At 41.2% G+C, this 22,529-nt stretch overlaps 1 protein-coding gene across 12 annotated transcripts in view; it reads left to right on the forward strand.

The window, feature by feature from the left end:
* CHL1 (cell adhesion molecule L1 like) overlaps nucleotides 1-22,529 on the forward strand; it is a 106,256-nt gene that overhangs the window by 66,108 nt on the left and 17,619 nt on the right. For 11 of the 12 annotated variants that reach the window (XM_015875299.2, XM_032447232.1, XM_015875304.2 and 8 more), the window contains 14 exons: nucleotides 466-588; nucleotides 1,619-1,789; nucleotides 3,276-3,323; nucleotides 5,142-5,262; nucleotides 7,558-7,742; nucleotides 12,215-12,346; nucleotides 12,688-12,825; nucleotides 13,376-13,487; nucleotides 14,134-14,300; nucleotides 15,302-15,467; nucleotides 17,087-17,211; nucleotides 19,290-19,391; nucleotides 19,597-19,794; nucleotides 20,760-20,830. In XM_015875299.2, coding sequence (XP_015730785.1) covers nucleotides 466-588; nucleotides 1,619-1,789; nucleotides 3,276-3,323; nucleotides 5,142-5,262; nucleotides 7,558-7,742; nucleotides 12,215-12,346; nucleotides 12,688-12,825; nucleotides 13,376-13,487; nucleotides 14,134-14,300; nucleotides 15,302-15,467; nucleotides 17,087-17,211; nucleotides 19,290-19,391; nucleotides 19,597-19,794; nucleotides 20,760-20,830 — 1,859 coding nt within the window. The remainder of the gene's footprint in view (nucleotides 1-465; nucleotides 589-1,618; nucleotides 1,790-3,275; nucleotides 3,324-5,141; nucleotides 5,263-7,557; nucleotides 7,743-12,214; nucleotides 12,347-12,687; nucleotides 12,826-13,375; nucleotides 13,488-14,133; nucleotides 14,301-15,301; nucleotides 15,468-17,086; nucleotides 17,212-19,289; nucleotides 19,392-19,596; nucleotides 19,795-20,759; nucleotides 20,831-22,529) is intronic. The other variant, XM_015875302.2, reaches the window with a different exon arrangement.

Here is a 22,529-nt window from a genome sequence, read left to right on the forward strand (position 1 = left end):
CTGTCCTCACCTGCACTGGCTTGCAGTGGCTTCTTGGGAACTGCTGTTTAACCAAAGACTTCCCAAAAGAGCCTGTACTCCCAGATTGATTTCTGATCTCCAGAGATCGTCTAGAACTCTGTCCTATGCACTCATGTTACGCTTTCATTTCAGTTATCTGTCTCTTTCTACTGTCTGGCAGGGACTAGTCAAATAAATGACAGCATTAGAAAATAAGTACACTAAAATAATTCTTCAGCAGAGCTCAGGGGCAGCACAGACCAATCACTTAATAAATGAACAAAAATAGCCAAAATGTCTTGCTCTTAATAAAATGCTTTGTTACTCTGTATCGCTTGGTAAACAACAGGAATACCGAAAGGCAGAGAATGCAAATAGTGATATTAAGGGGTATATTTTATTGGGAATTAAGGGGAAAATTTCCAAGGGTAGCAGTAAAACAGGAGCTTCTTTGCTTTTGCACAGGTGTACCAAAATTCCCTAAGGAAAAGATTGAGCCCCTGGACGTGGAGCACGGTGATTCTGTGATCTTGCACTGTAACCCCCCTAAAGGGATCCCACCTTTGCATATCTATTGGATGAATATTGGTAAGTAAGCAACTTGCACATGCTTCACGTGAGGAGACTCAAAACATTTATCTTCCAAAGCTGATTCATAACAGTTTTCTAACTGACGAGAGTGGTAATTCTGCAGGTGTCTGGGGAAAAGATCTGGATATTGATAAATAAATGTTAAGAAATTGAGAAATGGGATATACTGATGTCTTTATATAGAGCAAGCAAATTGTAGAGTACATTGACAGAATGTATTAACTGCTATATAGCAAAGCTTATGTATCAGTATAATATCAGTAAGTACATCTACCAGTAAGGAAGACTGCTGCATGTACAGTAGAGAAAATAAAATGTACCAATGTATTAAGTCTATTATTTCTATCATAACTGCTTTCTTCTCATGAATCAACCATTAGTTTATGCTGATATTAAGAAAAACAACTTCAGTGTCAGGTATGCATAATTACTTCTTAGTTTCAACGTGATTTTTGTTGTTGTTGCATTCTTCAGTGTTTCTTCAGCATTTGTATTCTGTAGGGTTTTCTGGCTGTTGAGAAGCAAAATACCACTGTGACATGAAGGGTTTGTTTCTGATGTTGACCAAGTTCTTGCAGGGACAGGGTGCCAGATTAAACCTCTGATCTTATGAGGCAGCCTCTCTACTCCTGACATACATACTTAGCATAGGTCTGCATTTGGCTGGATCAAGAATGAGACAGTACAGCCTCACCAGTCCATACTAATGCTGCCCTGCTCTAATCTGTAATTACAGAAGAGCAAAGTGGTCAGGAGATTGGCACATCTGCAAATAGTGACCTCCATACCAGCATTAGAGGCCTTTGTGTTGGAGAGAGGCGTTGGACTTTTCCTCGGGCTGAGAAAGAACAGTTCTGTGTGCTGAGTATTGGTGAATAACTCACGGGTTGTGCTGAGCCTTCTGCCTCTTTCGCATCAAAGTTATGTTCTGTATCTGGAAGCAAACATGTGACAGCAGAGCATTGGTAGTCGTATTGGTGAAGCTGCTCAGTATCATTACCATATCGTAATTATTTTTTCTTGCTAGATTTGCAGCACATTCCTCAAGATGAAAGGGTCTCCATGAGCCTTAAGGGAGATCTCTACTTTGCAAATGTGGAAGAAAATGACAGTCGAAGTGATTATTGTTGCTTCGCAGCATTTCCAAAACTGAGGACAATTGTACAGAAAATGCCAATGACGCTGAAGGTTTCCCGTTGTAAGTTTGTTTGTGGATGTGTTGTTTCTTGCTTACTGTTGTTTTCCCTTTTTTGACTCCTTAGACATCAGTAAATGCAGATGTAAGCCCCAAAACCCCCAAGTGCGGCTGTTGGGTCTCCAGAGTACCCTGCTCTGTCTCCTGCTCTTCCTTGAAAGGTGGTGAAGCAGGAGGGAAACCTGCTTTTCTGATGGTCCCTGATGGGACTTGCCTGGGATTCAAGGACTTTGCTGCCTCCACGTCACTGTGCACTGTTGGTTGGGTGCAGCTGTAGGGCTGAGGAGGACAGCACTCAGGGACAGGGCTGCAGGCTTAGCCCTGCTGGTGGCCCTGGAGACCTCTGTGCCTTTGCTTTCATGAAAATGGAGGCACAACTGTCCGTCCCCTCTTCTTTAAGGGCAAGAGCTATAGGCCCAACTTTTAACCTCTGCAACAGTGATGGCTGCAGTGGTCCAGAATGACAGCACATGCTGCCTATGCATTGCAGGCTGAAGCAAAATGGTCCCTTTTCAGGCTGTCACAGGGACACGTGGGGCATTAACATTTTCCTTGTGAAATGTTGTGCAGGGAGCAGTGTCAAAGTGTTTTGCAGAACACTAGAAGCTTTTCAGGACATGCTGTCAGCTCTGCTAAAAGAGTAAGGCCCTGCAGAAGCCAGTGGAGATGAGGCAGCTTACAGCAGCTGGAGAGCCATCCTGTTTCGCTTGAATCTCTTTTGGTTGTAATGAATTTAGTTAAGGTTTGCAGCAAGAGCTGAAGCTGTCCGTGCCCTTAAAATCAGTTTTCTGTTTCATTAATGCTTCTGACCTTTTGGGCTTATGTAGCCCAGAAAGCCAAGGAAATTTTTCTTTGTGAATGAAAGCCTAATATTAAATATATGAATTTGAGAGTTTCTTGTTGGGATTTAAAAAAAAAAAAAAGAAAGAAAAAAGATGAATGATTAATACTGGGTTTGTGTATCTTAATACTTGCTTAATCTGTATCTTGGGATAATAGTTGTGAGATAATAAGCAAAATGCCATAGCGGTTATCCATAGCATTCATAATGTGTCCAGCCCCACAGCCGTGCACGTGCAGATTAGAGAAAATGGGGCAGTGTTTGTTTCTGAGTCTCTGAAAGAAAGGCTTTGGTGTGTGCATGTGTGCTGTTGGAGACCTGGGTCTGAGCATAGATGTGAGGTGTGCATTCACATGGTTTTGTCCTATCAGCAGGTCACTACTTGCTCTTCTCTATGTCATGTTGGTTATATCACCATGAAGTATTTTGCAGAATATTACATATATGTAAAGGTTTTTCTTTGTTATTGGAAATTCATTGCTCATCTGTTGATTTATGTCATCTTTTGTTTCTTTTTCTTCCGTAGCTTAATTTACTGGGGGGGAGGGAGGGGAGAGACATTGTTTTGTTTTGGTTGGTTTGTTCTTTCTTTTCATTCTGTATCAACTATGCACGTTTGTATTTGGTTGTCACTTTTATTTATTTCAGTTAAGCATGCTAATGACTCAGGTTCACCTAATGCTGCGGTTACTAAGGGTGAGTTGAATGCATCTGTTATTTAGCCTTTACACCGAGAATCTACCAGCTGAAATGAGATGTGAGCTGCTGCTTGGGAGGAAGAAAAGGGGAAAAAAAAAACCTCACAAAAGGCTTTTTATTGCAATGGGATGGATTTAAGTGGTCCGTGGAGCACAATTTGCTCATCTTGTACTTTTTGACAGAAGTCTGAAGGGTTTTTAACAAAGAGGTAGTTTTCTCTTATTCAAGAAAGAAATATTCACATCTCAGACCATAATGTAAGTAAGGAGTCAGGCAGTGTTATCAGTTCAGAGCAGGAGTTGGAGCATGGCGCTCTGTGTCTTCCTCTGGTGGTGAAGGAGACACTGGCATTAAGCTGCTGTGGTTTGAAACTAGGAATCCGTGTCTAACAGGTCACCCTGGGGCTGCATTATTCCAGGGTGAGCTTAAGGTGTGGATTTGCAGAGCTTTAGCTGCTCTGTTAATTGTGCACGTCTGTAGCTATACGCAGGGTGAACGTGAGATGGTTCACTTTGGCTTTGTGTTGTGCTGTTTGATATTCACCACAGGTAAGCACTCCAACAAAGCAATTCTCATCTTGAGGATTCACCTCTTCCCTTGTTTTGTGCTCACTTTGTGGAGTCATACCCCGAAAATGCTCTGAAATTTATGCAGGCAATGTGGATAGCTCAGAAGGCTATTTAAACAAACAAACAAATACCTAAAAATGAGTGTCTCCATTTTCATATGGAGCTTTTAAAGCCAATTTGTTTGGTTAAATTGCTTCTGAGAGCCTCGGTTTTTCAAGATGGCAAATCTGAAAGTCCTGAAACACCTCATTCTGCTGAATGAGCACTGGAGCTTTTGAAAAGTGGATCCTCTTTGAGTATTTCAAGGTGGAGTAGCCCAAGCGTGCTGATCAGACTTCAGGACTTGCCCCAAGGAGTGTGAGCAGAAAAGGCAAGGTTTGTGTGCAGTGCTTTGATGGAGGAATGCATGCCTGCCTACGGCAGCAGGAAAGCAGGTGGAAAACATGTGAGCATGAACAGAGACACCAAAGTGTTTTGCTGCAGCTCTGAGTACTTCAGATACAGGTTTGAAAAGATAAATAAATATTTTTCTGAAAGATACATGCAGTATTTCACCAAATCATCTATAAGTGACTATTTTTGAAGAACTAGGACTTATTTGGGGACTTATTCATTACTGTACTAATTGTTGTTATAGTGATAACTGGACAGCCATTTAACTCTATGCATGTTTCGTCATGAAACCATATTTTAAAGGGCTGGAACAAATGGTCTGTTGAAACCAAATGCAGGTCAATCTTGTTTTATTTAAAGCCTCCTTTACTAATTCTATCTCCATTGCTCTAGATTTAATAATTTTAGCAAGGGTGTTTCTGGGGGATTTTCAAGTCAGAAAGATGGGTTTCCATCTGAGTTTTAGAAAATGATGGAGAGTCAAAGAGTGGAAGAAGGGTGCTAAGATGCTGCACACCAAAATGCCTATAATTGGAAGATCAGGAGTATCAACAATTGGCCAACATATATGATAGAAAGGGGCCAGTGCTGGGAAAGCAGGACATGCAGCCATAGGAAATGGAGCTTCCCTGGTACTGCTGCCTGCTGTTACCACTGTCACTGTTTTCTGACTGTAAGCAGAAGAACAGGATTCTTTCTGCCTTGATCTTAAACCATATGAAGCAATAAGAAAACTTAGAAACTGATGTCAGGAGCCTTCAGACTAGTGTAACGTTTGGAACCTCATTGGGAGGATAAGCAAGGATACTAAGATTTTGAATTTAACTTAAATATTATTTTTTTTCTATTTTAGCAAATTTTATTAAAGAAAGAAAACCCAAACTGCTGATCCCTCCTGAATCTGCTGGAAGCAGCTCATCAGTCACTGTTATCAAGGGAGGTGTCCTGCAACTCGAGTGTATTGCTGAAGGGCTGTGAGTAATGCACAATAATGCACAGATTTAATCACCTTTTGAAATAGAATTGAGGAGAGAAAGCACTATATTAAATATCATTCTGTTACAAGTGTATGTATATGCCTGTTTAATTTTAAATTGAGACTTATACAGTGTTTCCCTAGAGCAAGTGTACTCCTTGTAAAGCGGCACGGAGCTCTGGCAACTCCAGTCATGGCTCTGGCTGTACTAAGCATGGCAGGATATCTCAGTGGGGATATGCTCACTGTAATAATATGGGGAGCGGTTCAAGCAGGCAGAATGTGCTGAGAAATGAGATCAGAGCAATTTTATTTTGTCCTGTTGATTACAATAAGAAATAAGGTAAGTAAAGAAAGGGAACAGTGCTCATTTAAGGATGGTGCTCAAGATGAAGCAGTGAATACCTCTCTGGTCCTGGTTTCTCCAGTCATAGCTTAGAGAAGAAACAAGCTACACTTTTGCCCTCAGTCCAGCTTTCTGATTTTACTGACTGCTTGCAGATTCAGTCTGACCCAAAAGTGTTACCACCAGAGAAACTGATAGAGCAAAAATCTCTGCCATCGCTAAACCACAATGAAAACACAGTTGCTTCTGGTTTATTTCTGATAGGGCTTTTTATTGAACGGAGACCTAAATCATTGTGTTCTCATGGTCTTTTGTGGGGCTGCAGGTCTGTGGATGCACACTATGGTTAGCAGCCTGATAACTCATATTAAAGGCCGTGCAATTAATCCTCCCTATAAAATTCCAGAATCAGGATATTTATCTGCCTGAACAAACATGTTTGGGGCATTTTGTTTTTTCCATGTGGACTTGAAAAGGCATCACTCATTTGAGTTGGCAAGATTATGTTTCTTCAGTTGGTTGCCATCTTTTGAGAGGTGGTGAATTGCTTGTCTCGGTTGGGTTTGCTCCAGCTGTCTGCAGTGAGTTTTAGTTCCCTCTTGCAGCACTTTCTTGTCTAATTCACTGCACATCAAACTAATTCGCAGGCCACAAATCCATAGCTGTGAGTTTATAGCGTTGTCAAGGTACTGAGCAGACAAATCACCTCAGAAATACACAAATATGAATTTTCATGTGCAGGAACTGATAATACCATGTACAGAATGAGAAAGGGGGAGAAAAAAAGGACTACATTTGGAAAATCATGAGAAGAATAAATGTTTTTGCTTCAGGAAAGTTTTTATTCTTGAAACAAAAAGCCATTTTGTATTTTACTATTCAGTTTTAAAGGATGATGACGTCTCTGCTCAAGATGGGCTTTATTTCTCCCATCATGAGTCGTCTTTTCATGACAACACTTCAAAAACACACCAGTTAAGCAAAAATAAAATATTTGCTGAATTCTCCAGACTTTCAGCACAAAAATGATTAGCTTTACCTATTTCTCTGCCAGTCCATCCAACCAGATGCCCACAAATCAGGGGAGTGGATCGACTGAGCCAAATTTCAAGTAACTAAGACCAGGGGCAGCCAATTGCAAAATAAGGAAATAAGTACATTTACAGTCTGTCATTTCTGAAATCTTATAATATGAATAACATCAGTGTTGAGAGGGTATTCCCTCCGTACAACACTGAGGCAACGTGGTGCCAGACTTTGGTAGACAAGCAGAAAAAAAAGAACCCTTGCAGGAAACAGACCATTTGTACTGCTATGCTCACTGCTCTTGGAAAGCCATATTTTTGTGGTACCTGGGCCTTCGAATAGCTTGTGCCTGGGCATTTTGCCACCATGGCAGATGGACACAAGTGTAAGCAGATATGACAGAGTGTATGGTGTTGAGGTCGTGAATCCCAGCTGGGACTGTGCATAGAGCAGTCTGTCCTGAATTTCTGTGTCACTGCCATTTGCTTTCTGAAAGAGTAAGGAACGTTTTCAGCCCTCTCCAATGTCTGGACATCTTCCTAACCCAGCAGGGCTGAGTGAAGTCACTCCAGTGAAGTCTTTACTTCCTTGTTTGTCCTAGAATGCCCCTTTGGAGTCAGACAAGATGAGCTCCATTCCTTCTGACACAGTTCATGCCAATGTTTACAAGGAATGCAGCCTTGTGCCACGGCCTGGGCTTGGCTATGAAGGACTTATTCATAGGGTTCCTTCAAATCAAGGGACAGTGTTGACTAGAAGTAGTCTATAGTACAGCCTGTACTATTGCTTGGTGTTTTGAAAGAGCTCAAACAACAGAATACTTCTTGCAAGTCATATGCATGAACTCCAGCAGCTATGCTTACATGAAGCATTACAGCATCTTGGTATTCAACTCAAATTCTGTTTTTTCTTTACTACTAGCCCAACTCCTCATCTAAGCTGGATCAAAGTTACTGGAAACTTGCCCAAGGACAAACCTGTAACAGATAAATTTGGGAAGGTATTGAAGATAGAAAACGTGTCTGCAGCTGATGAAGGAACCTACCAGTGCACAGCAAGCAACCCCGTGGGCAGAGCAAAACATGAGTTCCATGTTCATGTGGAAGGTGCGGAGTACATTTTACTGGGATTTTTATTTGTAACACTGAGAGGCGGTCAGTGGGAAGTACATTTTGCAAATAAATTGATAATAAACCAGTCATATCAACTTATGCTAGCAGGACCAGCCATCTAGATCTGGGAAACTTGCAGAAAGGAGCATTTGTTTATTTTTAGATACAATTAGCATGTGCTATTTTTCCTAAACCATGAAGGCTTTATAAAGGAGTAAACAAAAGCACAAATATATGCATAAGTTATAGATCCAATACATTAAGATGCAAGTTAGTCAAGCAGAGGTATTGATAAAGTGTCTTGTATTAATCTGGAAGTCAGACTAGAGAATGTAATTATTCTGCTTGATCATAACAATGTGAACATGTCTATACTGGGCCAGATCATGCAGCTCAGTTTTCTTTTTTTAGCTTACACCAAAGTTAAACGCATATGGTACCACTCTTCTCTTCATTTACAAAATTAAGTTTTCCCCTTACGTGATAAATTCTCCCCTTTCACTTGGCACAGCCATGTGTGTCATAGTCTTCTCTCCCTTCCTGGAAGTGAGGCAGAGGAGGATGGCAGAGCATGGCAAGTGTTCAGCTGCGATGGAGGGGAAGTGCTGACTCCTAGAAGTCATTACAGATGGTTTGGAGCATCTCTGCTCTAGCTGAATATTTTAACAATCTGGCTATGATTTTCTTGCCTGTAAAAATTGAATCCTTCAAAGAAATTGCAGGAGCTGCAAAAACTGAAGTACCGGGGAAATAACATTAATTAGGCAGTCCAGATTATTGACCCTCTTTCTCCCCATCTGTAGAGGAAGGAAATCTTCCAGGCAAGTTATTGTTCCTACTCATTAGCAAACAAGTATTTTAAGAAAGAAAGAAACATGCTCTAAACGTTGCAATGTTAAGAATGCTTCTGCAACTCCTGTTGAGTTTGTTCTCCACTTGTATAAATAACGCTGGCTGGTGTCACTAACAGAAATCTTACCTATTAGGACCTCACATGCAGAGTATCATGAGTACAAATAACATTTTTTCCTGTAATTTCAAAACAGAAAATGTCATTAACATTCATCAGAGATGGGCACGTTCATCATTCTTGCTGCAACTAGCATGTGCGCACTCAAGGGCAAATCTCGAGTTGGGGGAAGTGAGCATTATTAATTTCTGCTGGTTTCTGGGAGGTTTTGCTGAGGTAGGGTATCCTCATGCCTGACAGGCAGTTCTCAAGGGATGTATGTGAGGAGAAGGAAATTAAATATGGAAGAAAAATTATCTCAGTTACTAACTGCCAACTGTGCTCGATCTAATGCTGATGTATACATCAAGACTTCGCTATCATTCCTGCACTATGTCGCTTCTTCTGCTCTTCTTTCTGGAATTTTAAGCTCTCAAACCAACACATCAGACTTCCAAAAAACAGTTTGAAGTCATCTTATTTTTGTGCAGCCCACTTACTAATCCCACAGTACTCCAAGGGCAATGATTCAGGCAACTATTACCAAGCGTATGAAAATATTCAGCCAGCAAATTGACTGAATATTTTAATCTCTCTGCAAGGAAAGATGGAGCCCGAAACATGGAAAGAAGCACAAAAATCCTTTTATGAGAGAGAGAGTACAAACTAAAAAAAATACGTGAAAACAAGTTCTCAAATTATCTGAACTGGGAATGTTTGTTTATTCAATTATTGCTTATAACCCCCCAAGTCTAACATATATAATCTCAAAGTCTTGCCACGATCAGTGCCTGATCTAATGATACCTTGATCATGACTGAGGCTTCAAGGCTGTGTTTAATAGAAATAATTGTTACAATATAATGATTAATTATCGTAATGATAGAATAGCTAAAGGCCTTTGCAGCTATATCTTGTAAGACTTCCATTATTGAGCTAGAGAAAAATACAATAGGTGAAACTAGTGTGAGGCAGATAGATGGCTGGTTGGTTTAATGAGACTCAAGCTGTTTCAGCTGGGATGCAGACCCAAAGGTGATAACTGAATCTGAAGATGATAGCCCTAAAGTGGAATGGATTGCCAGACCTTGGGAAGAGCCAAGGAGAATTTGAAATGGTCTTGACAAATGGGGAAAATGGTTGGGAATAAAAAGGATGGGCTTTACTAAGCACAGGTGTGAAGTAATTCTCATCAGGCAGCAGTAAATGACTGCATAACACAGGATGGAAGATGTCTGCTTAGGCTGGTCTGTAAGATATACTGGATTACAATCTGAACTCTGCTTAGAAATACTGCTCTTGCTAAAGAAGAATAAAACACCCTATGTGTTGTAGGTATACAGGATCTTGTTTTATTGCACAAGAATACTATGTTAGATCTTTTGTGTTTTCAGACCTATCATTATATTCATATAAAAATATAAATCTGTTGATTAGATGGACCACATTTATAACTCTTACCTGTAAGGATATATTATGCAGTGAAACATTTGCCACACTATTTTATTTGTGCAGATGAACAATTTGATTGCCCAACCGCTGGTTACTGCAGTTGTTAAAGTGTAAGAGTATATTTTGTTATTATTACCTTTTATGTACTTATAAGTGGTATAGCATATCAGCCACAAAGAAGAGAAGTTCTTCAGCCTTTCTGTGAAATTGCATTTCATACTTGACAAAATCTCATTGACTGAAACTTCACAGTTGCATCACTTCCTTGGGGCAACCACAGCAATTGCCGAGCATAGAAAGGAAAGCAACAGTGAAATATATCTGCAGTTGACTTTCAAAAGTGAACGGACAGCTGAAATTAGGAAATGTGCTTTATATGTAGGCTTTGCCTGGAGTCTGACCTCCTTCAAAACAATGAAGCATCCTGTTGCAAGTATTCTGTTTGCAGTGGACACAGTGAGGGGTAAAAATCATCAGGAGCGTTACCTCCTTTTCACCTCCATGACTTTGGCCTATTTTTTTCTGATGGGAAAAATAAAGAGTAGGTGAGGGTGGAAAAAAAAGAGATGTGCAAAACCAAAAATGTTCTTTTGCATATATATATATATATTATTCTTGGAGTTAAATACAAGGAAGCATAACAAGTATGGGGTTGTGCATGCTGCACTACAGGAGGGCAACCAGCACTACAGAAAGAAGTAACCTGTACTGTGAATGGAATGCAGTACATAAGCTTTGGTGTCTTAAATTTTACTTAGTTTTTTTAGCTGTTGCTGAACAGCATCTCTTCATGGGTGCTTTGCAGTAGAAATGGCAGAGCTTGTGTCCTGTTTATCACAGATCAGGGGTGTTTTATTAATATGAGCAATGACGCTGTTTTAGTGTATCATGCTGATAGCATCTGGAGATGTATTACCAGACAACAGCACTGTTAATCTTCAAAGCATTTTATGAGCATTAACTAATGAATCCTCGTGCTTCCCATACATTAGCTCATCTTTTTCAAATAGGGAAGGAGGGATGGAGGTGTCCAGGGATCAGCTCAGGGCCAGCAGAAGAGAGGTAGCATCAGGTCTGGAATTAAAACTTGGAGCTTTGCTGCTTCTCGGGGAAAGGTAATGACAAATGTGAGGCTGTATTTTGGATCAAGGCCATCCTCTGCAGTGTGGGCAGCTCCAACACATTTGGTTTGTAGATACCAGAAAGCTTTCATCAGATTAATGCGTTTATTTTTTTCCTCTCAGTTCCCTCCCTTATGGTTGTTCCTTTTCTAATGAGATCTGGATATCTGATGCTCAGAGGTTGTTCTGCAAAAGACAGAGCCATCCCGGTTTAACTGGCAGTTCTGGGAAGTGAGGGCATAGGGAATGCAGCAGCCAACTGCTGCTCCTCTACCTCCACCCTGTGGGCAACTGCTCCTCATTCCATGCCTCAGCATGCTTTAACATGCTATGTATCAGCATCTGAGCTGAATCCACGATGGAAAACTAGGATGATGAATGAATAGCACAGTGCATCTCTGCAGCATGCAGAAATGAGCAGCTGGAGAGGTGGTCAACACTGTTCCTGCATCACCATGCTCTGCCCTTCTGGACAAGCTGATGCAGACCACTTGCTCATGTCTAGTGAGTCTCTCAGCTGAATGGCTGTTTGCATCCTGTTATGACTTGGTGAAATGGTCTCACGTCATTTCAGAGGCAGCAATCTCCCGTTTCAGGGTCCCTGTGAAAATGCTGACACAATTAAGTTTGCCTTCCACCCAGCCTCTCACCTCCCATATCCTTTGCATTTGTTTTCCACTTGGGTAGACACTGCCCATTTCTTCCATACTTCCCCCAACGCTTGCATTTTACAGAGCCCAAAGGACAGATATTGATGTATGTTAATACTATTTTTTTACCTTTCCTAATGTCAATGTGCAAGAAATACACTGCAACTGCACAATAGGCTGCCAGGAGCTGTGGGAACTGCTGATTGCGTTTGCCATCTCCTGGAGAACCACGGTAATAGCAGATTTATGCTGGTCTGGCTGTGACACCTGCTGCATGCCATGTCTCTCTTGCAGAGCCTCCTCGGTGGATTAAGGAGCCCAGAGGTGGTGTTTACAGCTTAGGAGAGAATCTTTTGCTGCTTTGTGAGGCCATTGGCAACCCAGAGCCAACCATTCAATGGAAACTTAATGGGATGCCCATTGATAGTAAGTAAAGGTCCAAACTTGTCATGTTGGGAGTGGGTGAGATGCACTGGTGTCATGCCCAGGGAATGCACAAACCATAGTGCACTAGATTACATCATGCTTGACCTCTATTTAAAAATAACTTTGGATTTACTTAATTAATACTAAATATTAAAATATGGTCTTGAATGGAGGTGGGGTGAAAGCTGTGCAAGCATGGAGTGGCAGCGCCCATGAATCCCTCACCCAGTGTTTCTCCCATCTGTTGGCACTGTGGGATAGCACTTCTGCTCATTGACTTCTGGTCTTTTTTCATGCTTCTGAATTAGTGCTATCTCCTGATATGATCTGGGTCTTTGCAGGTAGGACTTTCAGAGGGAGAGTCTCTGATGGGGAGCTCAGCCTTACCAACCTTCAGCTTCAGGACACTGCTGTGTACCATTGTGAGGCCAGTAACAAGCATGGCACCCTCCTTGCTAGCGCCAATGTGAATGTCCTCAGTGAGTATTTTCCACCTCCTTTGTATTTAATAGAAAGGTGTAACTGAGGCGCCCCATTTTGATAACTCTTAAATATTCAGAATTAATTTGGGTTTGTAACACGTCACTATTTTTTTTTAACAGCGTGGTGGTTGTTCTGGGCTCAAAACCTTTGGAATGCAGATGTATTAAAACCACAGGGGACTGAACTGTGGCCACAACTGTGTTTTTGAATTATTAAATGTATTATGTATTGTTAATCTTTAATTTTAGTTGTGATGTTGAGCCTGTTGTTTGAAGAAAGATTGTGATGGGGATTTATTTAATAAGATAGGTCTCACAAGGAAGCAGAACTGAGTGTGTTCTCTATCTTGAAGTCGAGATGTTGTGATCTGAAATGTCCAGCAGTCAACCACTGTTATTATTGAGGCATATGAGAGCTCAGTTGACCTCTCTATGGTGAAAAAAGGATGTGGTGCAGGGACCATATTTATAGCCCAGTTCTAAATTGTAGTGCTGCTTGTTTTGCTTTCTGTTTTGCAGACTGCTTGTTTTGTGTTCTGCTTTGCAGATATTGCTCCCTTAATCCTGACTTCAGATGGCGAAAACTATGCTGCAGTTGTTGGTTACAGTGCCTTCCTGCACTGTGAGATTTTTGCCTCACCTGCAGCAGATGTTAGATGGTAAGCTATTGAGGATGACTTTTTCACATGAACTTCATTTGTGCTTCCCAAACACTGAAAAATGAGCTGGTTTTGAGGAGATAATTTAGCAAGTTAAATCAAGACTGTGTTTAATATGAGTATCCTTTGTTTAAGTGCACTCTCTTTCAAGATCCCTGATGCATTTATATTTTTTAATTAATTTTTAAATAAACGAAAGGTTAATGACAGTCCCAAATACTTGTGTGAAGAGGTGCTGGGATATTTATTCAAGCTGTTTGTAGCCTGATCCTGCTCCAACTTCATCAGTCTTAGTTTATCACTTCTGAAGTTTGGACACGTTGCTGAGTTGGAAAGGCAATGATTTAAAGAGTGCATCTACCTGGAAGTTGTTTCATATGGTTGAAAATCACTGGATTGACATAGCAGTTGACAGTTGCAATAAAATTACATGTGACAGTTATGGATTAAAGGCTCAGAGTAGTTCAAAGGTCTTGCTAGACACTGTCAGTGCATTGTATGTTTGCAGGAAGCTTGTGTCCATTTATGATTTGCCTGCACGTGGATGGACTGACGTGTTGATTCTAAACTCATCTGTCCCCTGACCACGAAACAATGGTTTCTACAATCATTGAAATGAGCCATAACTATTATTATTCTCTTTTAGGACTAAGGATGATAGCATAGAGCCACTCTCAGCATTACGCTATGAATTAAATAAAAATGGCACCCTGGAAATCAAAGAAACAAAGAAGGAAGATTCGGGATCATATGCTTGCTGGGCTGCAAATTCTGTTGGAAAAAGAGCAATCACAGCAAATCTGGATATAAGAGGTAATACCTCATTTATCTTCCAAACTTAATAAATGTCTACAGTGAACACTGTGTGCATTAGAGCAGGATGAGTGAGGGGGCTTTGATTGTAAGGTTCAGATGTGTATGTGCTGCTCCAGTTCTGTTTTAAAGTATTTCATTGGTTGGTTGGTCGTGTTCCCTGAGGGTCCTGATGATAGTGAATATTTTCTCTTGAGGACACAGATTCAGGATGGTGAGTTGTATACAAAGTTATCTAGGAATTAGGCCTTGCCAGTAGAACAAACTTAAATGCTCAGTTGGCAAAGTCCTCAAATGCACTCTGAGATTCAGATTTGCTGTAACTAACTCAAGAAAATCTTTGTGTTATACTTTAGGCCAGTCTCTTTGCTTTGTAAGTTTTACAGTTATAATAAACATGAAATTGTACAATGAAATTCTCACAAAGCAATATTTCACTGTAAAGAGAAGTGCTTTCTTCCTACTTACTCATCTGTTTCTGCATTCAGATTAGAAGCAATTAAAAGAACAAACTTGATTGCAGTATTTTTGTTCTCACTTGACTTTAATAAGCTTGTAATTTTTCTTGGATTGCTGCCAAAGCTATTGCTATTTCAAACAGCAATTGGACATAAAAATCACATTCCGGCTTTTTTTTATCATCTGTTTCATGACAGTCTTCTAACGAGGATTTTCATCTGTGGTTTTTTATTGGTTTTTGGGTTTTGTGGGGTTTTTTTTTTTTGCTTTTTGAGTGTGTGTGTGTGTGTGTTTGTTTGTTTGTTTTTTCTGGAACTCTGTGGTTTGAACTGAGCTACAAAAGAATTTTCCAAGATATAGAAAATTATATCCTGTCATAGCTCCATTTCAAAACCAGCCTCCTTCGCTTGAAGTGTTTGTATATAGATAGATAAAGACATGATGGTTGCTCCTGAGGTTTATTCCTATATATGAAATGCTTGGTGAAAATTTGATGTAATAATCTCCCTCTCCTGATCGAAGTGTTTTCTGTGATCAACCAGATGCTACAAAAATTGTCATTACTCCCAAGAACCCCCAAGTGTTGAAATCACATTCAATTTTATTGAAATGTCAGTCTGAGTATGATTCACACTTGAAAAACAGCTTCAAATTATCCTGGAGGAAAGATGGATATGAGCTGTCAGTCAGCAGCATAGAAGACAGCAGGTAAGCAAGGAAGAACAAGAGTTTTCTTGAGCTCAGCTGAAATAATGCTGCATGGTGCCAGAGCAAAAGTATTAATAAACATGAAACTTAATAGCTTGAAATGCAAATTTCTGTCTGTGAGAATTCTTCACTTGACAGATGAATAGATCTGCATTTTATATATATGTAAATATACATGCATCTGTAGCCATGACTGGCAAATTATTTTATTTTCCCCGTTTCACTGCCATGGCAGAATGCCACATAAGCATTGGTTTAACCCAAAAATAAAACTCTAACCCTTCTGGGGTCAACTGGAGTTCTGTCTCTCCACTTTAGTTGACCTAGTTTTATAGTTGGCCTAGGCAAGTCTTTGTAATGCTAAAGTAAATAGAAAACATGTTTCTGGGATCATGTGCAGTCAAATCAGTGAGTTTTTCCTACATAAGTAGGGAAGTGTGAGTGCAGGCTGAATTTTTGTCTACACTTGTATTTCCATTGACTGTAATGGGATGGAGCTCAGTACAAAAAAGATATGGAGATTTTGGAAAGGGTCCAGAGGAGGGCCACAAAAATGATCAGGGGGCTGGAGCACCTCCCCTATGAGGACAGGCTGAGGGAGTTGGGTTTGTTCAGCCTGGAGAAGAGAAGGTTGCGGGGTGACCTCATTGCAGCCTTTCAGTACCTGAAGGGAACTTACTCCCAGGAGGGGAGTAAACTCTTCGAAAGGGCTGATAATAGCAGGACTAGGGGAAATGGTTTTAAGTTGAAGGAGGGAAGATTTAGGTTGGATGTTAGGGGAAAGTTCTTTACTAGAAGAGTGGTTAGGTCCTGGAACAGGCTGCCCAGTGAGGTTGTGGATGCCCCGTCCTTGGAGGTGTTCAAGGCCAGGTTGGATGGGGCCCTGGGCAACCTGATCTAGTAAAGGTGTATGTTTGGTGGCCCTGCTAGGCAGGGGGGTTGGAACTATATGATCCTTGAGGTCCCTTCCAACCCGGGTAATTCTGTGATTCTGTGATTCTGTGATTTATTCTGTAAGAAGAGTCCCACAGTTGGTTCTCAGATGTCTTTATTAATTAACCATAGCAGGGAGATGATTTCCTAAACACCGCAGCACAGGGGAGGTGGAGGAGGGTCCTGCTGAGGCCTGGGAGGATGGGGAGCCAGGGAAATGCCTAATCAGTTTTCAGCCCAACAGAACCCAGGGGCCTGGATCAATACCAGCTGCCCTGGTGCACAGGGCATGACACCAGTAGGCTGGGAATATTCAGTTATACTCAGCCCTATTATAAGTTTACCCATTAAGATCATTGATTTCTCTTGTTAGGGATCTGTCAAAACTCTATGTTTTAAATGCTCATCTGATGCATATGAATGCGTCTCAGAACGAGAGAGATGTGCCAACTTCAGGCCACAGAGTCTGAATTGTTACAAAATTTAAATAATAGTCTATATCACAGTAGATAATAAAACTACAATTGCATTAAAATAAATAGACTTAACATGCAATTACATTATTTAAAGTGTTCCTTTACTAAGCTTTACCTGAACAGTTTTTCATCGAACAGCATCAGTCTGTTACATGCTTGTCCTACAGGTTTTACTTTTTCTATTTGCGTATGTCCTTCTTTTCCCTGTAGGATAATTATGGACATGGATACATTGTTCATATCAAACGTGATGTTGGAGGATCAAGGCGTTTACGCATGTGTGGCTAGCACTTCCCTTGACAGTGTCACTGCCAAAACGCGGTTAATTGTTCTTGGTAAGCAGATGTTTTTTTGTTATGCCTACAGATTGGTGCAGTGCTTCTATTTATTTAGCTCTTTTACCCATTTCAGTTACCTCAGTGACCTAGATGGGACATGCCCCTCACTCATGAAGCTCAGTTAGAAGTGTGCTATCTTTATATTTGCAGGAATGAGAATTCTGAAGCAAATGTTTGTTTTCTCTTTAGTTGACCATCTCTAAGATTAGGTAGCTGCTGTTCTCAGTTCAGAAGTCAACCAGAGCTGTAGGAGTTTGTCCAGGCTGAAAGTGTAATAGCTAATGAAAAATGGCACTGCTTCTGCTTTCAAGTCATCGGTCAGTTCTTCACATCACTTTACTGGAGGCTTCTGTGCTGATCATCACTTGGACTGTGTTTTGAGGAAGGAAGACGTGAGGATGATGTTTAGATGTCCAGCTCCCTTGCAGTTAAGCATCTAAATGGACTAGCTGTCTATGTGAGCGTAAATTATTGGCCAGTGGGGAACTAGCAGAGAAGAATCTCGACCTGCTCAGCCTGAAGCTTGGCCTTGTTGAGCATCCTTACCTCCTACCTGCTGGCCTGAAGGGACACTCAGAATTAAGGGAACAATCTTGCGTAGTGATGCACAGTCCTTTGCACCATCAGCTTCTAACACTTACCTGACTTAACACTTAACTGCCTGTGGAGCTATTGCATGTATAGGAATATGGGCAAAATAAACATTTAGTTAGAATTCTTCTAGGTGTTTGTTTTATTATTGATGAATAGACAGCAGGTCAGACACCTCAAAGATACACCATCACTGTCTTCAAATTAATATACAGAATTTTAGCCCCATATATGCCCCAAGTGTCAAACAGCAAAATACTTGTAGATTAAATCAGGCTTTCCTGATTTTTCCCAAGGAAACATGGGAAAGAAGTATAAAGAAAGAAAAAACAAAAAATCATAACCTTTAACACTTTCTGATGTGTCTTGAGACGCACAAGAAAACTCAGGATTGTTATCTGAAGAATTGTGTCCATTCTCTATTCCTTGCTTTTGCAATGACAGGGACAGCATTGTTTATTGAGTCGGTTGTTTTTGCTTTAAGAAATGATACTGTCAGCCAAAACTTTAGTTGGAACACTGGGGCAGAAGGGGGTAAACACCCATCAAGAGCTCTGCAATCTCATTTCCTTGGTCCACGGAGTTCTTCAGTGTTGAAAGTAGCCTCACGACCAGGAAGCATTTCCTGCATCATCTCTATGACTGTGGTGAATGCAGCTTTGTGTTCAGGACTGCAGTGTGTGTGATTGTGAAGGAATGCGAGGTTGCCATCAGCCTCCTGCTGTGAGAAGTTGTTCTTCTGCATAAGACCTTATGCAATCCAGTTGCAAAACTAATCCAATATAATCACACTGCAAATTGTCAGCCATGTATATGAAAAGCGAGTTTCAATGTGTGCAGGGAGCTATCAGGGCAGCCTTGTGCTCAGGGCTTGGGTAAGCCCCACTCTTGTCCCCCAGAGGTGCAGTGCAGTTATCACATCAAATACACAGCTGACTCTTAAGGTATTCTCAGGACAGCACAAATTGCGCTGGCAGGTAATGAATTTTCTTGTTTCCTTTTAGTATAGATCCCCATGGCTGGGATAATGAATGTTATCCTTTCATTCTACCAGACAAGGTTCAATAGCTGTCACGGCCGAGGCCCCTTCTAGCACTCTAGTTTGCAAAGAGTAAATCCGAGTGATGCTGACATAACTTTCTGCTGAGCAGTGTCAATATCTATTAATGATTCAATAGATCTTTGTGATGATTTGAAAAGAAATATCTGTTGCTCCTAGCACAGTAATGAGAGCAGGTAGGAAATGCACTTAAAGAGGGATGTTGCATTTATAGGAGAGAAAGCAGGGCCAGAAGATTCAGTGTGTTTTTCTGTTACAAAGCAGGATCTTTAAAAGCAATTCCTGCTTTTCTAATCTTGTCCACTTTGAAATCAGGAGGTGTTATACCACTGTCTTCATCAGAGCTTTCTTGTCCAGTCCTTTCCAAAATACCAAAATAAACAGAAGTAATTGGCTTGTTCCTCACAGTCTTTCTGTGTCTCAGATGTTCCTGACCCACCAGAAGACCTGCAGCTCTCAGAACATCAAAACCGAAGTGTTCGACTGTCTTGGAAAGCTGGAGCCAGCCACAACAGCCCTGTTAATGGTATGAAGGATTTCAGTAGCATCATCGTATGTCATTTAATATAATGGCACATCGCAGCTGTCAGAATAAACAAAGTATGCTTAATACTGTACTTAATTGTTTTTACTATGACAGTTAATTTGCTGTAAGTTCGTTTCCATCCTGCTATTCAGAAGCAGTTCATATTGACACTTTTTTCCTCTGCTTTGTTTCTTCTCTTCTCCAGAGTCGATTATAGAGTTTGAAGAGAGCCGGTGGGAGCCAGGGAGGTGGCAGGAGCTGGCCCGAGCCCCAGGGAACACCACCACCACCCTCCTGTCCCTGGCCCCATACACCAATTACCAGTTCCGTGTCATGTCTGTGAATGCTGTTGGAAGGAGCCAGCCGAGTAAACCATCGCTGCGCTACTCAACACCTCCGGCTGGTAAACACTGCCATCTAGTTTCCTAAATATTAACATTTGTAGTGCTTTGCTGGGAATAGCGTTACCCTCCTGTGCTTCTGAGAGGTGTAAAGAAGCCAGAGCCCCTTGCTCTGCTTTTTCTACTCGATGCGTGTGGTAGGAGATGAGAAATGAAAGCACCCTGCACACCACAGATGCTTTCTGGCCAAACCCAGCTGTCCTGTGTGCCAAAGCAGTAGTTTGGCCAAAGAGAGGATTCACCCTGCAGCTGCCTCCATCAGCCTGGGGATGCCCAACTGAGGGATTTGTGCTGCTGTGGTTATCAATGCATGTGCTACCAAGGTACCTACAACAGAAAGCTTTCCTGAGCTCTGCTGATCGTGCATCTTTAAGGCCCGTTACAGCCATTTACGGACAAACAGATGTTGGAGAGGATCTTCAAGATTTATGGGGAGTCTTTCAGCAGCACTAGGCTTGTCAGAAGTGTTCATTCACAGTGTATTTCTCACTGTAGCAGAAAATGCTGTGTACCTGAAAGTGATTTTAGAGGCCAATTGTTCAGCCCAGCATTTGCATTCCCAGCATTTTCCTTTCTTTTCTTTTCCCCTCCTTTCACTTCAGTTCCAGGTCCTCCAGCTTTTCAGCTATGTGCACCCTACTAATGATACACCTTCTGTTTCATATCCCTGTAGGGAGAAAAATGTCATCCTGATAATCTTCCTACATCTGGTGCTTTGAAATCCAGAAGTCACAGTTTCATGTTAGCTGGTGGCTCCAAACAACATGGGCACTTAGGAATCAAAACTGCATTAAAAACGTGTTTCATTCTCAGCAGCTTTGCTGATCCAAGTAATTAATCTCATGAACACTCTTTGTTTAGGTGTCTTTTGCTCTTAGTAATGCTGAAACAAGGAAAGGGTTTTTTGCATTTAAATAATAATTACAAATAGGAATATGCAAACTAACTTTATTAACTGTGATTCCAGCTCCAGACAAGAACCCAGAAAACATCCGAGTTGAAGCTTCTGAACCAAATGAAATGGTGATGAAATGGGAGGTAATGCAAATATGTCTGTCAGTGCTACAGTATCAAGGACAGGTTCTCCTTTCAAGCAGCAAGTCAAGCATGGAATTGATCAGGATGTTTTAATATAAATATGTTAAAATGGAGATAATGAATCCCTTGTCTTGATCTCTCCATCCTTTAGGAAGCATTAACTAATTCTGTAGGTGAGATCATTAATGGTACTGTAGTGAAAGGTAAAGTTACCTTAAATGTCTTCTGACTTTCCTCTTCTACTTTCATTTTTGTTTCAAAAGGCAAATCTTTACATCTGAACTTTGCAGGCTGTGAGGAAATAGAGATGCCCTGTGTGGGCTTGGAGAGTTGCCCAGAGTGTGTTTCTCTTCTTTGCATCTTGCATGTGAGGCAACTTTTGCAGTAATTGTGGCCTCAACCTCGCTCTGCGGGAGTAGCAGCCAGGGCCAGGGAGGGGTTCATTTGCACAGAGCTTCTGTTCTTTGAGCCTAGAGGTTTGAAAATGACTCAAATCAGTTGGCCAGGTGAACGTGAGCTTGGATTTCTGCACCACCAAGTGGAGTGCAGATATAGCTCCTAAGCATGTGTCAAAAGAATCTTGTACAAGTGTTGAGGATGGATTCCAGTCTTTAGTTTCTCTGGCTTTGAAGCTTACAGCTTCAGTGCCAACCATTTAGAGAGATATATATTCCTCCATTTAACACAAGTTTCAACAATTGTGGAAAGAAGCATATTTTTTTGCAGCTTGAATTAAACTCAATTTACATAAGATTTACTTCTCAATCTGCTGCTTGTAGCAAAGAACAATAAATGTTTCCCCAGTGTGAATCCCCACCAGGCTATAATGATGCCAGAGAGGAGATGGCCCTCTAGATCTGTTGACTTGGATCTGGATGTGGGTTTTTTGTTGAATGACGTGGTCCAGTGTCAGGGAAGAAGAGTCTGCTGCTTGGAAGCAGTGCAGAGAGGTGGTGCTCAGCCTTGGGTGGGCAATGCTGGGAACACAGCAGTGGGCAGAAGGTTTGGCCATCCTCCCTACCAGGCAGCCAGTAATTCCCAGCTCAGACACGACAAAAGTAAAAGTGATAATTGAGACTGAGAGACTGAGAGACTGAGAGAGAATGGGATGGACAGGCTTTGTTAAATCTTGTTGAATCGTTTGAATGTCCTAAGCAGGATATTCATGTATTTGTGTGTGTCCTGCATGCTTTTCAGAAGAACTGCTAGACACTGAATCTGCTAAAAACGAAACAAAAAAAAACCCTTCACAATTTCTGGCAGACAAAAGCTGCAAAATGATGTTAATCTGCCTACTTTGGATTAGGAGACCAGATGAGCATTAGTGACTAGCTTTTCAGCCAAGGATTTGTGGCATTAAGAGAGATCAAAATAAGAGTCAAGCAGTGCTGAATTTTAAGTCTGAATGAGAAGTTATTTTTGGGTTGAAAATGTTATTTCTCCAGTTTCTCTTGCAAATCTCATGTCCTGGGATCTTGGCTCTGGAGGTGTTTCACCCAGCACTGCCTGTTAGAAAGCTTCTCTAACCAATGTGTGCTGATCAGGGCTCTATGTGCATCTTGCCTAAATAGCAGATGTTATGTATTTGATATGTATAATGTATCATTTAAGTATTACTGACAGTAGGCTGTGTGGTAGGAAATGCCCACAGCTGTTGCAGTGGGCTAATGTTCTCCAACCCCCATCATTTTGGGGGAGC

Source organism: Coturnix japonica, chromosome 12, assembly GCF_001577835.2.
Source record: "Coturnix japonica isolate 7356 chromosome 12, Coturnix japonica 2.1, whole genome shotgun sequence".
Classification (NCBI taxonomy): domain Eukaryota; kingdom Metazoa; phylum Chordata; class Aves; order Galliformes; family Phasianidae; genus Coturnix; species Coturnix japonica.